The sequence below is a fragment of the Equus caballus genome, chromosome 1, assembly GCF_041296265.1.
Source record: "Equus caballus isolate H_3958 breed thoroughbred chromosome 1, TB-T2T, whole genome shotgun sequence".
In the NCBI taxonomy this organism is placed as follows: domain Eukaryota; kingdom Metazoa; phylum Chordata; class Mammalia; order Perissodactyla; family Equidae; genus Equus; species Equus caballus.
Window position 1 is genome coordinate 140,282,328 of NC_091684.1, and position 14,194 is coordinate 140,296,521.

Here is a 14,194-nt window from a genome sequence, read left to right on the forward strand (position 1 = left end):
AAGCACGATCCTTAAAACGAGAAACTAAGTTGGTTCATCAAAATTAAGAACTTTTGCTCTGCAAAACTACCCTGTTAAGGGGCTGTCCCAGTAGCGTGATGGTTTAGTTCGTGCGCTCTGCTCCAGCGGCCCCGGTTCATGGGTTTGGATCCTGGGTGAGGACCTCTGCACCGCTCATCAAGCCATGCTGTGGCAGCAACCCACATACAAAATAGAGAAAGATTGGCACGGATATTAGCTCAGGGCCAATCTTCCTCACCCAAAAAACAAAACAAAACCCTGTTAAGAGGATGAAAAGACAAGATATAAACTGGGAGAAAATATTTGCAAACCACATATCAGACAAAGGACTAGTCTCTAGAATATATGAAGAACTCTCAAATCTCAACAGTAAAAAACCGAAGAGTCTGACTAGAAAATGGGCAAAAGACATGAGACATTTCTATGAAGAGGATATACACAGGGAAAATATGCATATGAAAAGATGTTCAACATAATTAGCCACGAAGAAAGTGCAAATTAAAACCACAATGAAAAAACCCACAATGAGATATCACTACATACCCATCAGGATGTCTAAAATAAACAATAACAAAAAATGCTGGTGAGAATGTAGAGAAACTGGATCACTCATATATTATTGGTGGGAATGTAATGTGGTGCAGCCACTCTGGAAAACAATTTGGCAGTTTCTTTAAAAACTAAACATGCCACTGCCATAGGACCCAGCAATTGCACTCCTGGGTATTTATTCCAGGGAAATGAAGGCTTATGTTCACACAAAAACCTGAATACGAATGTTTATAGCAGCTTTATTCATGATAGCCTCAAAGTGGAAACAACCTGAATATCCTTCAACAGATGAATGATTAAAGTATAAGTTCATTTTATCCACACTTTTTTGCACACTTTTATTGCAATACAAAGTACAACGACCTGCATGAATCTCCAGAGGATTATGCTGAGTGAAAACAGTGAATCCCAAAGGTTATATACTGTATGATTCCATTTATATAGCATTCTTGAACAAACAAAAATTATAGAAATGGAGAACAAGTTAGTGGTTGCCGGAGGTTAAGGAAGGGGAGTGGGTGTGGCTTAAAGGGCAAATGAGGAATCCTGGAAGTGATGGAAATAAATGTCCTGTATCTTAACTGTATCAATGTCAACATCCTGGTTGTGACATTGTGCTACATTTTTGCAAGATATTTTAACATTGGGAAAAACTGGGTAAAGAGTACACAGGATTTCCCTGTATTATTTCTTATAACTTCATATGTAGCTATGATTATCTGAAGAGTTTAATTTTAAAAATCTAATCATGTGGCATGGGCTTCTCTTCTCCTCCTGCTTAAAACCTTCCAGTGGTTTCCCATTGTCCTTAAGCCAGATATCCTGGACGCTATGATCTCTGTCCCCCTCCTAGGATCACCGGGCTCCCTTCAGGCTTTCTGTGCTCCATCCACACTGGCACTCTTTCAGTACCCCCTACTCCTATCTACTAGGGAGCTTTTGCAAATGCTGTTCCCATCTGAATTGTGCTTCCCTCTCTTCTTCTTCTTCTAACTCCTACTTATAATTCAGACCTCGAAAGAAGCCTCAAATCCTTAACACAACTTTCTGCAACCTCTTTGACTAAGTCAAATTCTCCTACTGATACTGGCCCTGATATTAGTTTCCCTACATTAAACCCAGCATATATGAGGTTAAAACCAAAGCACTCATTCCCTGCTTACTCCCTGGCTTCCTGGCTCCAGAATCCACTATCTGCCATGGAGATGAGTGGCCAAGGACAAGCACCTAGATTCCTTATTTCCTCCCGGCAAAGGACATACAGGCTGGTGGGAAAGCTGCTGACCAGCAAGGCCATATGCTCCCCCTGCCCTACCTAAAATCCCCAATAAAAATCCTTACTTTTAGCTTTTCAGGGAGTTTGGGATTTCAGCATCAGCTGCCCTTTCTCCTTGCTCAGCGCTGTGCAATGATAAAATTCTTACTTTCTTCCACTACACCCGGTGTCAGAGATTGGCTTGCTGTGCAATGGGTGAGCGAACTCACTTCAGGTTCGATATCACTATAAGCTATTCTTGCCCGGTGTTTTCCTCCTTGGTAGTACTTAGATATTCACTGCTGCACTTTTACATCTGTTTGCATGATTACTTGATTAATGTGTTTACTAGACAGTTCCACGAGGAGAGGAACTGTTCTCCGTTAGTCTCACTGTTTGCAAAGCAGCTAGCTCTGCACCTCAGTTACCGCAGTATTTACGAATTGAAGGATTGAATGAGTCCCACCCACGCGCCCCACCGGCGCGTCCTAGTGGCGTGGCGCGTGGTATTACGTCACTTCCTCCCGGAAGATAGTCTTTCTTGGGGAACTAGTCAGATTCCTGTCACTTCTCAGAGTCCCTCCGTCGTGGCCATGGCTCTGCCGCCCTTCTTCGCCCCGGGTCGCCCGGGCCCGCCGCCCGCGCAGCCGCCGCCTCCCGCTCCTTTCAGCTGTCCGCCACCGCCGCTGCCCTCCCCGGCTTTCCCGCCGCCTCTTCCCCAGCGGCCTGGCCCCTTTCTGGGGGCCTCCGCCCCCTTCCTCCAGCCCCCGCTGGCTCTGCAGCCCCGGGCCCCCGGGGAAGCCTCCCGCGGCGGAGGGGGCGGCGGCGGCGCCTTCTACCCGGTGCCGCCACCGCCGCTGCCTCCGCCGCCACCCCAGTGCCGGCCCTTCCCGGGGACTGACGCCGGCGAGCGCCCGCGGCCGCCGCCTCCAGGCCCGGGGCCGCCCTGGAGCCCGCGCTGGCCGGAGGCGCCGCCGCCGTCCGACGTGCTCGGTGACGCGGCCCTGCAGCGCCTGCGCGACCGGCAGTGGCTAGAGGCGGTGTTCGGAGCCCCTCGCCGGTCGGGCTGTCCGGTGCCGTCGCGCGCACCCGCCGGGCCCAGCCTGGGCGAAGTGCGCGCAAAGTTGCGCGGGGCTCTGCGCCTGGTGCGGCGGCTGCGCGAGCTGGGCCAGGCCCTGCGCGAGGCCGAGGCCGACGGTGCGGCCTGGGCAGTGCTGCACGCTCAGGCTGCGCCGCTGCGCGCCGAGCTGGCCGAGCGACTGCAGCTGCTCACCCAGGCCGCCTATGTGGGCGAGGCGCGCCGGAGGCTGGAGAGGGTCCGGCGCCGCCGGCAGCGGCTTCGCGAGCGGGCCCGGGAACGCGAGGCCGAGCGGGAGGCGGAGGCCGCGCGAGCAGCGGAGCGCGAGCAGGAGATTGACCGCTGGAGGGTCAAGTGCGTGCAGGAGGTGGAGGAAAAGAAGCGGGTAAGAGCAGCGTGTGCGCCCGGGGGTGGGGGTAGTGGTGTGGAAGCCTGAAGGGGCGTGAGGCTTTGCGCTGTCTTTTCCCAGGGCTAAGGCTCTTTTTCTTCATTCCTAAAATAGAGAGCTTGCCTTTCCGACCTCATATCTCCATATTGACTGCGTGTTTATGATGTATAGTACACAACACAAATGCTGTGGGTGCACTGCAAAGTCCGGTAAACACAAAGTATATGACACAGTATGGGACATCCTGTCTCCTGCTTCAACGTTCTGTCCACTTACTAACATTCAAGACCGACAACATCTGGGTCCTTGTGTCTTGTGCTGCTCTAGTGATCTTCAGAACACAAAATAGAGAGAACCTGGGGCCTTGCCTCAAGGAACATATACCCTAACTGGCTGATGGGGTGATAGTCCTCAGGATGGGAAATTCCGCAGGATTCCTTTGTTTACAGGTTCCAACCCACATAGCCTCAGATTCAACAATAGTGTTTTTGGCTATTTAGACTATATACTAGGCACTATGCCCAGTACACCAGATCTTGAATCCTTGTGACAATGCTGAGAGGTAGGCCGTATTATCCCAATTTTAGAGATTAGGAAATTGAGGCATAGAGAGGTTAACTTGCCAGGAATCACACAACTGGTTTTGGCAGTTTCACTCCTGATTTCAGCCCAACTGTCTGATTCCAAAGCCTATCTTCCGCTCTTATGTAGGGGCCAGAGTGAAACTGGAAATTGGTCAAATCGTTTGAGGCATTCTCGTTGCTCTTCAGTGCCTCTAGGCACTTCCCCCTCCCTCCACCCTCCACAACCAGCTAGTGTTGCCTGCCTTCTCGTGTCTGCCACCGCCCTAGAGTCTGGTATAACTCCCCGCTGAAGCATATTGATGGCAGGCTTTGTCTTCACGCCCCCAAGAATATCAGTGCTTTAAATGAGTCACTTGGAGGCAACACCTTAATCTAAGGGAGTTTGAGTCAGTTCAGCAGACCTTTAATGAGGGCCCATGATGTGCCAGGCCCAGTGCTGGGTGCTGGAGATAGAAATGAATAGGACATAGTGCTTGTCTTTGAGGGGCTTAGATCCCCATGGCGGGTATGTGTGTACAGCATGGTGTGTGTTAGGATTTCAACTGTAGGTGCTGTAGGAGCCCACAGAAGGAGCTTCTAATCCATTGGGCGAAGGCGTCAGGGCAGTCTTCCGGATGTCATAGGGACATTTGCACTGAGTCTTGAAGGGAATGTCAAAGCCAAGGGAAAGCAACAGGTGCACTTCCAAGCAGAGGGAGTCATACAAGCAGAAGAGTGAAACAGCATGGCGGAGCTGGACTGGTAGAATTACAAGTGCTTATTTCACAGGTGGGAAAGAGAGCTGTAGGCAAAAGGATGCTCCCTCCCAGCCACGGTGAGGGTATTGGAGACAGAGTCCCGTGAGTAGCTTGAAGAGCCAGAGCTACTTAGTCTACATGTGAACCAACTTAACTAGAGTAGGATGGGGTCTTTAGATGTTTGAAAGGCTGTCGTGTCTAAGAATTCCTTGGGACTTCGGAACAATGTCACTGAGAGCATTGGAGAGTCCTGGGCCTTTCCAATCCCATTCCTTATCTCCCCTGCTCGTCTGAATCTTTGGGTCCAGGAGTCTGCATTTTTAATGAGAGCCCCAACGTAACAAGGTGAGTTGGATGTACATGTTCCTTGGACCACACTTTGAGAAACTGAGGGAGAAACAAAGACCAGCGCCATGTGGAAGCTGCAGAGAGGATGCTCCTTTGGCTGGACCAGTGGAGAGGGGAGTTGTGCACGGCCCAGGAAGCTGGGATGTAGATCTCGTAGAGCCCCTCTCAACCCTGGGACTGTCAGATCCTCTGAAATCGCACTGCTGGGCAGCTGTTCTCTGCTGTAAGGTTGTTCCTAATCTGTACTAGGTCTCATGGGCTCTCTTTCTCCTTCAGGAGCAGGAACTTAAAGCTGCTGCTGATGGTGTCTTATCTGAAGTGAGGAAAAAACAAGCAGACACCAAAAGAATGGTGGACATTCTTCGGGCTTTGGAGAAATTGAGGAAACTCAGGAAAGAGGCTGCCGCAAGGAAAGGTGACTGTGGCTTTGCATTTCTTCCTCTATTCTCCCATTCCTTCCCTTTCTTTACCCTAGCGCCCCGCCTCTCCCCAATTTTTGAAGGAAAAATGCTTGCTGCTTCATTATTTTCACCTAGTAGGTTAGCTAAGCCTGTCAACATTACCTCAGGCCTTTGGAAGCAGGAAGCCTCAGAATGTGTTTAGCCTTCGTGGCCAAAGTTGAAGTGAGAGGCAGGTATGGCAGCCCACTGCACTGTCCTCCCCTTGACTCATCATTCCCACCCCAGGCATTCTTGGACACGTTTTTCTAAGTGAGGGGATGTGGTTAGCCAACTTTGCCCATGTGCCGAGGTGAAAGCTGTCCTAACTTGGTGCTTCAGAGGTGGTGGCATCTTGGCATGCTCCTTCACGGACATTTCAAACCTGAAACATTGATGTCTGAAGAGGTGTGAATGGTTGGACAGGGCTGGGAGTGCCCTGCACGCTGCGTGGATGTCCCCAGCTTGCCTGCGTGTCACTTTTGAACTGACAGAAAGCCTCGGTAGTCTCCTCTTGCCTCTAGAGGGAGCACTGGTTTTCCAGAAGTTCCCCAGTTAAGCTTTCCATTTGCCTGCCTGGATCTTTGCTCTTATCAGTCTATTCATCCGGAGGGCCCACAGTCCCATCTTTGCCATTTTAAGCTCTCACTATTCTTCACAGCTAAATAAAGATGCAGCATCCTCCATCCTGCCCTGACCTGAGCTGAGGTGACCCCCTGATCCTTCTCACTTGCACCTGGTTTGGCCCACATGCTGCCTTATAGTAGGCTGTAGGCCATTGACATTCCCCAGGGATATTTGAGAGTACACAGGTTAGCAAGTACCATGTTAGCAAATGATTTCCCCTCTGTGATTTAAACTGTGAATGAAACTGCAGTTCAGACCCTTAATAAAGTTTTGTTGGGATGTGACCGTTGTGCATTCACCTAGGCTCATTCACGAGCTGAGTGATTAGCTTCTGCATCCAGCCTTCAGAGTGGCTGATTCAGATTCAGGCCTCAGAATCGGGCGTTCATGAGCCAGAAGGGAGTTTGCAGCTCCTGTGTCTCCCCATATCTCTTCCTTACGAGAATGCAAAACCTGACGGCTACTGTTAATATCCCCCACTCCGTGTCCTCCAGGAGGTGAGTGGTCAGTAAACTTTTGCCAAGTGGAGTTACCAGCATTAATTTTTCACTGTTAGTCTTCCTCACCTTGGTCCAAAAGAAAGGAAATTTTAGGAGGAATTATGATCTATAAAAATAAGCAGTCTCTGTGGAGTTAACTGACTGGAATGTCAAATGATTTGGTAACTAGCAACTGGTTGCATACTTAAAAAGAAAATGAGCAGCTTTCTAACTTTTCTCTTCAAAGCATGTGCACCTCCAAGTAAGCGCTGAGCGAACGAGGCTGGATGTGTAAGCAGGGCCACGTTGCAAAGTGTCTCATGGGCCAGGCTAGACTGCTCACCTATGCTTAAAGCTGAGGGGAACCATTGAAAGATTTTAAGCAGAGAGTGAAAGGATGACAAAGATCAGTGCTGGCCAAGCAGAGGAAGGTTTGGAGCACCTAGGAGGGAGGGGGAAGGGGAGAGGGACTGATGAGACTGTTGTAGTCTGGGCAGGGAGAGTATGAGGGTGTGAACTAAGGGTCAGATGGTAAGTTGGAGAAAAGTAAATGGATTTAAGAGATGAATAAAAGAGAGAGAGTGTATGTGTCTGTGTGTGTGTGTGTTTGTGTGTGTACGTACATATAAATAAATATCTTGGGGAACTCAGCAGGTGGGAGCTGAAAGAAAAGTGCAGTCTCAGGGGAGAAGGAGATAAGAGTACAGAAAGTGTAGAAAGTCGTAGTCAGAGAAGAGACTAATAAGGTTTAAGACTTCAGAGGTGGGGCCGGCCCAGTGGCCGAGTGGTTAAGTTCACGCACTCCACTTCGACAGCCCAGGGTTTCGCCGGTTTGAATCCTGGGCTCGGACATGGCACTACTCATGAAGCCATGCTGAGGCAGCATCCCACATGCCACAACTGGAAGGACCCACAACTAAAAATACACAACTATGTACCGGGGTGCTTTGGGGAGAAAAAGGAAAAATAAAATCATAAAAAAATAAAAATAAATTAAAAAAAAAAGTTTTAAAAAGACTTCAGAGGTGCAATTTTTTGTGATCATGCCAAGGTCCAAAGGTTGGACAAGGTGCCAAGGTGTGAGTGGCTGAAGGGGAATAAAGGCAGTTGGTATCTAGGAGCTGCAGGAACTAGAGGAGTAAGTGGTAGGGGTGGAGGGAACCTAGACTATTTCAGAACATGGAGTCAAGAGGAAGATCTGGTGAGGAGTGCCATTCCCGAGGGAATGTGTTAGGTGACCAGGAGTGATGGATGAAAGGTTGAGGGAGATGAAGGTGGGTGGCACAGGCCCAGCACCTACGATGGGAGCAGGCCACAGCTCCTCATGGGGTCTGGAGGCACTTATGGGCTGATGGAGTGTCTATATATTTTCATAATACTGGCAGATTTTAGCATTTGTAGCAGAGACTGTATGGCCCATAAGGCTAAAATATTTACCGTCTGGCCCTTTACAGAAAAAGTTTGCCATTCCCTGGTCTAGGTAAAGAAATTAAACAAAACCATGAAATTATTACAAAGCCACATCGTGAAAGCTTAAATTTCTCAGTGCATGAGAATTTTGTGTGTATTTAAAAGATATTAGCCCAGCAACTTAGTAGAAGATGGATTTGAGTTGTAGAGTTTCCATCATTGGGAATGAGTGAATGGAAACCTGTTCAAGCAAAGCAGTTTTGAGAAAATGATCTGGAGAAAGTTAGCCTTGGAAGTGAAGCGAGGAGAGTAAATTCCACAGCCACTTAGCTGCAGTGGTCGAGGAGAAAAGAATCAGACCTCCAGATTAAACAACTTCACAAGAGACAGAACTACTAAATTTAAGGAACCGTTCTTTTATGCCAAAATTGAAAATTTAGTGCTCAAAGTTGGCAATATTGTACCTCGCTGGTAGCAGCAAAAAATTCCAAAACCCTGTTGAAAATCATTCATTTATTGAAGAAATAAATATTTATTAATTACTTTCTCTGTGACAACTTTAGGTGCTGTGTAATATGTAGCTCTTTTAGGAGAAAGTTTGGTACCACATTTAGGTGGCCTTGAAAGTATCCATAAACATTTCCACTCTTGAGAATTTATCTTATAGAAATAATCCATAGAAAGGAAAATGGTAACATGCCCAAGAGTATTCATTGTAGCGTTATGTGAAAATAGGACATTTGGAACAGCTTAAGTGTCCAGAAGTAGGGAGCTTGTTAAGTAAATTATAGTACTTTGCTTTGATGAACTAAGATAGAGCCATTCAGTAATTATAAAGCCTGGAAAAGAATGTAGAGAATCGACACGAAGATGCAGAAATTACACACACATTATGTTGAACTATGTGAAGTTCCTAATATATGGACAAAAATGACTGGAGGATCAACATGGGGAAATGAAAATGATTGGTTATGTTAGTAGGATTAGGATTTTTTTCTTTCTTGTATCTGGTATTGTTAAAATGCTTCTGTAATAAACACAATTTCCTTTAAAATCTGTAAGGACTACCAGGATGGACCACAACCGCATCAAACTCCAGGCTGAATCACGTAGCAGCTCCAGCAGCTTTTATTTTGCAGGGCCGTTATGGCAGTGCATGCACAGCTGCAATCCACTCACGTATTCAGCAAATTTCAAAACTCTTTCCTTATGAAATTTTATAAAAAATTTCACATACGCACAAAAATAGAACACCTAAACACCCGTCATCAACTATGATGGTGTTATCACACCTAACAAAATTAGTAATAATTCTTTGATATTACCTAATAACTAGTCTGTTATCAGGTTTTCCCAGTTGTGGCTCTGGCTATGTTGGCTGTACTGTTAGCTGATCTCACAATTGATTCAGGGTGACCAGCCATCCCAGGTTTCCCAGGACACTGGGCATTCCATGCTAACACCAGGCAAACTGGAGCAGTTGGTCCCCCTGCTCTCAGCAGCAGACTGTGAGGTCAGTGTTGTTGGTTAGGTGAATTTCTTCCTCACTGTCTGAGTGTGCTGTCCCGGAACTGAAGACTCAGTCAGGAGAGTTGTTTATTAGTTGGGTCTGGGAGTCAGTGCTGTGGGAATTTCACAATGAAGAAGGATAGGACAATTCCTCCCTTTAGTGAGCTCACTCTCCAACTGGAGGATCTAAACCTCTAATTAGAAATAAACAAAATCTAAGGTTAAGTGGTATGCTCGAGAGAGAGGAGTGAGAGAAAGTCAGTGTAGGGTCAGATTAATTGAAGACTAAAGAAGATCAAATTGAGCCTTGAAGATTGGTTAGAATTTACAAATTCTAAGCAAATTCATACAGTAAGTAGGACTTTGAGTCTGCTCATTAGCACATGGATTTTGGGATAAGAAAAAGTTGTATCTAAAATGCCACTTGGATGTCTTTGCCCAGGGGTCTGTCCTCCAGCTTCAGCAGATGAGACTTTTGAGCATCATCTTCAGCGACTGAGAAAACTCATTAAAAAACGCTCTGAACTATATGAAGCTGAAGAGAGAGCCCTCAGAGTTATGTTGGAAGGAGAACAAGAGGAAGAGAGGAAAAGAGAATTAGAAAAGAAACAGAGGAAAGAAAAAGAGAAAATTTTACTTCAGAAGCGTGAAATTGAGTCCAAGTTATTTGGGGACCCAGGTAAGTTCCTCTGTAACCAGTGGAGAAAGCGAAAAATCTTAGATTGACAGCCGTTTTCCTCATGGATGATCTCAACATAAGCTGAGGTGATAGGCAACAAATGACACCTTCAGGCTCTAAAGTTCTAAACTAATATCCTGGAAATCATGGCTAAAGGTGAAACACATTTAATCATATTGTCATAGGCTTGGTCACTTTGCTTGCGAAATAAACCCTAGATCTCCAGTGTGGTGACGTGGTATCTTGCCTTTTCTCTTTCAGACGAGTTCCCACTTGCACACCTCTTGCAGCCTTTCCGACAGTATTACCTCCAAGCTGAGCAGTCCCTGCCGGCGCTCATCCAGATCAGGTCAGAGGGCCCCTCCTTGTCATCTTGCCTTAGGTGGCAAGAAGCAGCGGACGAAGTGCTTATGTTGTTGAGGTCTATTGCTATATCTTTCTTTTTAAGTTCCTTATGCGTTTATCTAAAGATTCCAAGGTTCACGGGTGCCACGTAGGTCTCATTGAATCCTCATTAATCCTCAGGAAGTAGAGCTCCCTATTTTGACAGGTGAAGAAACTGAAGCTGAGGTTGTGCCCTGTCCTTTGGTATTATCCTGTGCCGTAGATGTTATATTAACTTAAAGCATTGGTTTCCTTTTCCTCATTCTCTTCTGCTGCTAAACAGAGCAAGGAAAAGAAACTCTCCCTGTATACTTGCCTGTGGAGAGTGTTTTAAGACCCATGCTGACTTCTTACAGGTCATGCTGTCTTGCAGTCTTACAGACCCATGCTGACTTGTGAGTTCTTACAGGTCAGAGCCGAGAGAGCTGGGAACAAGGAGTCTCCTCTTCACCTGCAGTTACTCATGAGCTGGGTAAAGGTTTCAGCTCTCTCGGTCTCATTCTCCTCCTGAAAATGAAAGTGGTGGACTAGAATGTGACCCTCAAGCTTTAGCAGTAATACTCTTCCCAAACACAGTCTTTTGAGAAGTCCGTTTGTAAAACAGTTAGGATGAGTGAACGGGTCCCGCAGGCAGTTACGATCTGTTATTGACTGGAAGCACTTTGTTTCTCCTTGGGGTCTATGGGTCTTTAAAGCCTGGTTTGAAAATCACTGCACTCAGTGATCTCTGAGGTTCCTTCCAGAGCTCCAACAATGCTCTTTGGCATTGCACGTTTGTGTTCCGGGAACCGTGTATTTCTGGCTAATATTCAAGTTTTCTTTTTTAAATGTAAGTACAGTCGATTCTCATTATTCACAATAGCTGTGTTCTTTGAGCTGCAAACACTGAGTTAGAGAAGGCTGAACTGCTCCTATAAAAGGCCTTCAGGGTTAGGTTCCTGTGAGCCTGTGGCCTCAACATTTTCACCAACTGATCAATACATAACGTTTTATGTATATTTTTTCAAAGACACCTTATTTAATATATATTGTTGGTTCATTAACATTGAACTCATGCCTGCACGTAGCTTATCTAATGTGCATATCACAGCCTTCCCACACTAGCCAGCACTTGAGCACTATACTTAGGGGCATTTTAAACAGTAAAATCACCGGTGAAAAGCACAAAAATTTGAAAAACGTGGTACTAAATAAACTACAAAAAAGACCCTTGTTTACAGTATGAGAGCTGAAAACAAGAAGAAAACAGTGTGCCACCATGTTCAACCTCAGTTGGGAACGTGCCTGTTGGTGACTCAGATTTTTCACTGCTCTGTGCATGTCTGCAAGTGACAACAAAAGCACCACGAGTAATGATTTTGGGGTTACGAATAAATTTTAGTGAATAGGCAAATTTGCAAATATGGAATCTTCAAATAATTAGGATTGACTGTATATTCATTATTTGGTTAGACATAAGATTATAAGTTCTTCTGAGTTTTTTCCCCTTTATATATACAACTAAGAAATATAGTCCTTTGCCTAATTCCTAGAAATCAAGTTCTTTAGTTGACTAGTATATCAGTCATTTGAAAGCTAAGTCTTGAAATAGAATATTTAGTTGCTGAACATCTTGCTTGGAATAAAACAGAAATAAACAGTTGTTCTGCAATGTTCTTATTAAGGCATGATTGGGATCAGTACCTGGTGCCATCTGATCATCCCAAAGGCAACTCCGTTCCCCAAGGATGGGTCCTTCCCCCGCTCCCCAGCAACGACATCTGGGCAACCGCCATTAAGCTGCATTAGTAAAGAGGCTCCTGGAGTGCGGTCCAGCCAAGGCTCTTTCCAGCTGTAAATGTTAGTGATGCTGCCGTCTTCTTGTGCTATAGACTAATCCACAACCTCTAACTCCCTGTGGCATTGCCCTATCCAGAAGTTACGTTTTCCTTCCGTGCTCTGTCCTGGCCAGAGGTGCCTCTTGAATCAGGAGATTAAGACGGTTCTTCAGGAAGGACCTAGGTGAACTGGGGTTATTACCACAGGCAGTGGCCTTGGCTCACTGAATTTGCCTCTGTTTTGAGGGGCTTGGTCCAGAGTGACTTGTTCATTTACTCTTACCTTCATGTGTGGTGATGGGTAAGTATACTCCATACACTCACACACTCAACACAAGTGTGCACTGGGTCAGTTTCACAGGCCGCACCCCAGTACTGAGTGTGAAGGCAAGCTGGATGCAAAACCTCCTTACCCATCCTACTCACAGAGCCCTCTGACTTCCAGGAAGAAAAGTCAAAAACGCTTCATCGTCGGTTTTGTGAATCCCACTTCTGGTGCAGCTTAAGAGGCTGCAGGCTGCAGGCCTGGCTGCTGGAAAAGGTAGTCGCCTAGCCTGGTAGTCGTGTGGAGAACTGAGAAGACCTAAAGAGTACGTGTCCTCAGATTGGATCGTGTGTAAAGGATGATGGCTGCATTTTCCCCATTTCAGAAGGATCCTAATGAAAGCACCTGAGATTTAAGTTCCTAGAGGGCTGGTTGTTCAGAGTCCCCAAGGTTTTTTTGCTTCTCTATGGGAGTGGGACCTTAACCTCACTCAGTCATTGTAGGGGCCAGTAAAGCTGTGGAATTGTCCTAGGAACTCAAGCTTCCGAAAACATCCATGTAGTTAAAGCTGGGGGAAAAGCAGATAAAAATAATAAAATTAATTTTTTTATATTCATTAATAAATGCTGTTGTGCCTGGAGATGATGAATCATATAACACGTCAGTTTTGTTTTGCTTTGCTTTTTGTCATTTATTGTGTTATTTATATTTCCAAAAAGATAAATAAATATCATTTTTATTTTTTAGTTTGAGCCTTTGCCCCCAATTTCTTGCCTCCCAATTCACTACACACACTTTCACTCCAAAATTCAAATTTATTAAATAGGCATTTGCTGCAGAAAGGGGGATCTCAAGCACTAAACTTGGTGGCATCTCATTCTGGATAACAGGAAAGGACTCCATCACCTTTGGAAATGATTTCATGTAGTTCGAAGCTCTTGGCTGCAAGATGCTAACACCTTTGTCCCTTTTCTGTTGTTTAATTTATACCGTTAAATTTGTATATTATGCATTACAGAATTAACAGATAGTGTATGAGGGCCAGCACTCCTCCAAAGTGTGTGTCTAAGCTCATAAACCTTAAAATCTGAGGTGATTAGCCTCACATAATCCCACAGGCCTGTGTCCCCTTTTACAAATCTCCACCATTTGCTCTCTAATGAGATGCAGGAAGAGTAGAAATAGAAGGTGAATTATACGATGTACGTACGTGTGGTGTCCAGACAGCCTTGCCGTTAAGACATCTGCAATGATGGGGGCAGGGAGTGTGGAGCAGGGACTCAGGAGAACTCGGAGCCCAGGAAGAAGAAAGCCTTTAACATTTAACCCCAGGTGGAAAAAACGTTCCCTCTTTCCTCTCATTCGGCTTTTGCAGAGTTTTAATAAAGTGAGCATTATTTTTGTTGTTTCTTTGTTTTTGTTCTGTAAGTTTTTCCTGGTTTATTGCCTTGTGTAGTGGTGGTGCTTTATGGTTTTAGAAAGAAAGACTTATAGTAGTGTCTTTAATGAATTATACTTCTGAGAATATGGACAGTGTCATTGTAATCTTATCCCACAGTCTTTTTTTTTTAATGTGGAAAATTTCAAACGTATTCAGAAGTAAAAAGAATAGTGTAATGATTTT

General features: G+C 45.7%; 1 protein-coding gene across 2 annotated transcripts; it reads left to right on the forward strand.

Moving 5' to 3' along the window:
- Window positions 1-2,355: 2,355 nt before the first annotated feature.
- On the forward strand, window positions 2,356-13,322 carry PDCD7 (programmed cell death 7). 2 transcript variants are annotated; one of them, XM_070234690.1, is made up of 5 exons: window positions 2,356-3,291; window positions 5,240-5,378; window positions 9,868-10,104; window positions 10,366-10,525; window positions 12,153-13,322. In XM_070234690.1, exons 1-5 carry the CDS (start codon window positions 2,422-2,424, stop codon window positions 12,274-12,276), a joined length of 1,530 nt encoding a protein of 509 aa, XP_070090791.1. In that variant the 5' UTR covers window positions 2,356-2,421; the 3' UTR covers window positions 12,277-13,322. The 2 variants fall into 2 exon arrangements, with proteins under 2 accessions (XP_070090791.1, XP_023511118.1); XM_023655350.2 differs by having other exon boundaries at window positions 2,361-3,291; window positions 10,366-10,453.
- Window positions 13,323-14,194: the final 872 nt, after the last annotated feature.

Bases quoted from the DNA above. Each gene is read 5' to 3' on its own strand.
- PDCD7 (XM_070234690.1), top strand. From the start codon at position 2,422: ATGGCTCTGCCGCCCTTCTTCGCCCCGGGTCGCCCGGGCCCGCCGCCC. The intron at 5,379-9,867 runs GTGACTGTGGCT...GTCTTTGCCCAG, and splicing joins AGAGGCTGCCGCAAGGAAAG to GGGTCTGTCCTCCAGCTTCA. The intron at 10,526-12,152 runs GTCTATTGCTAT...GTTCTTATTAAG, and splicing joins GAAGTGCTTATGTTGTTGAG to GCATGATTGGGATCAGTACC.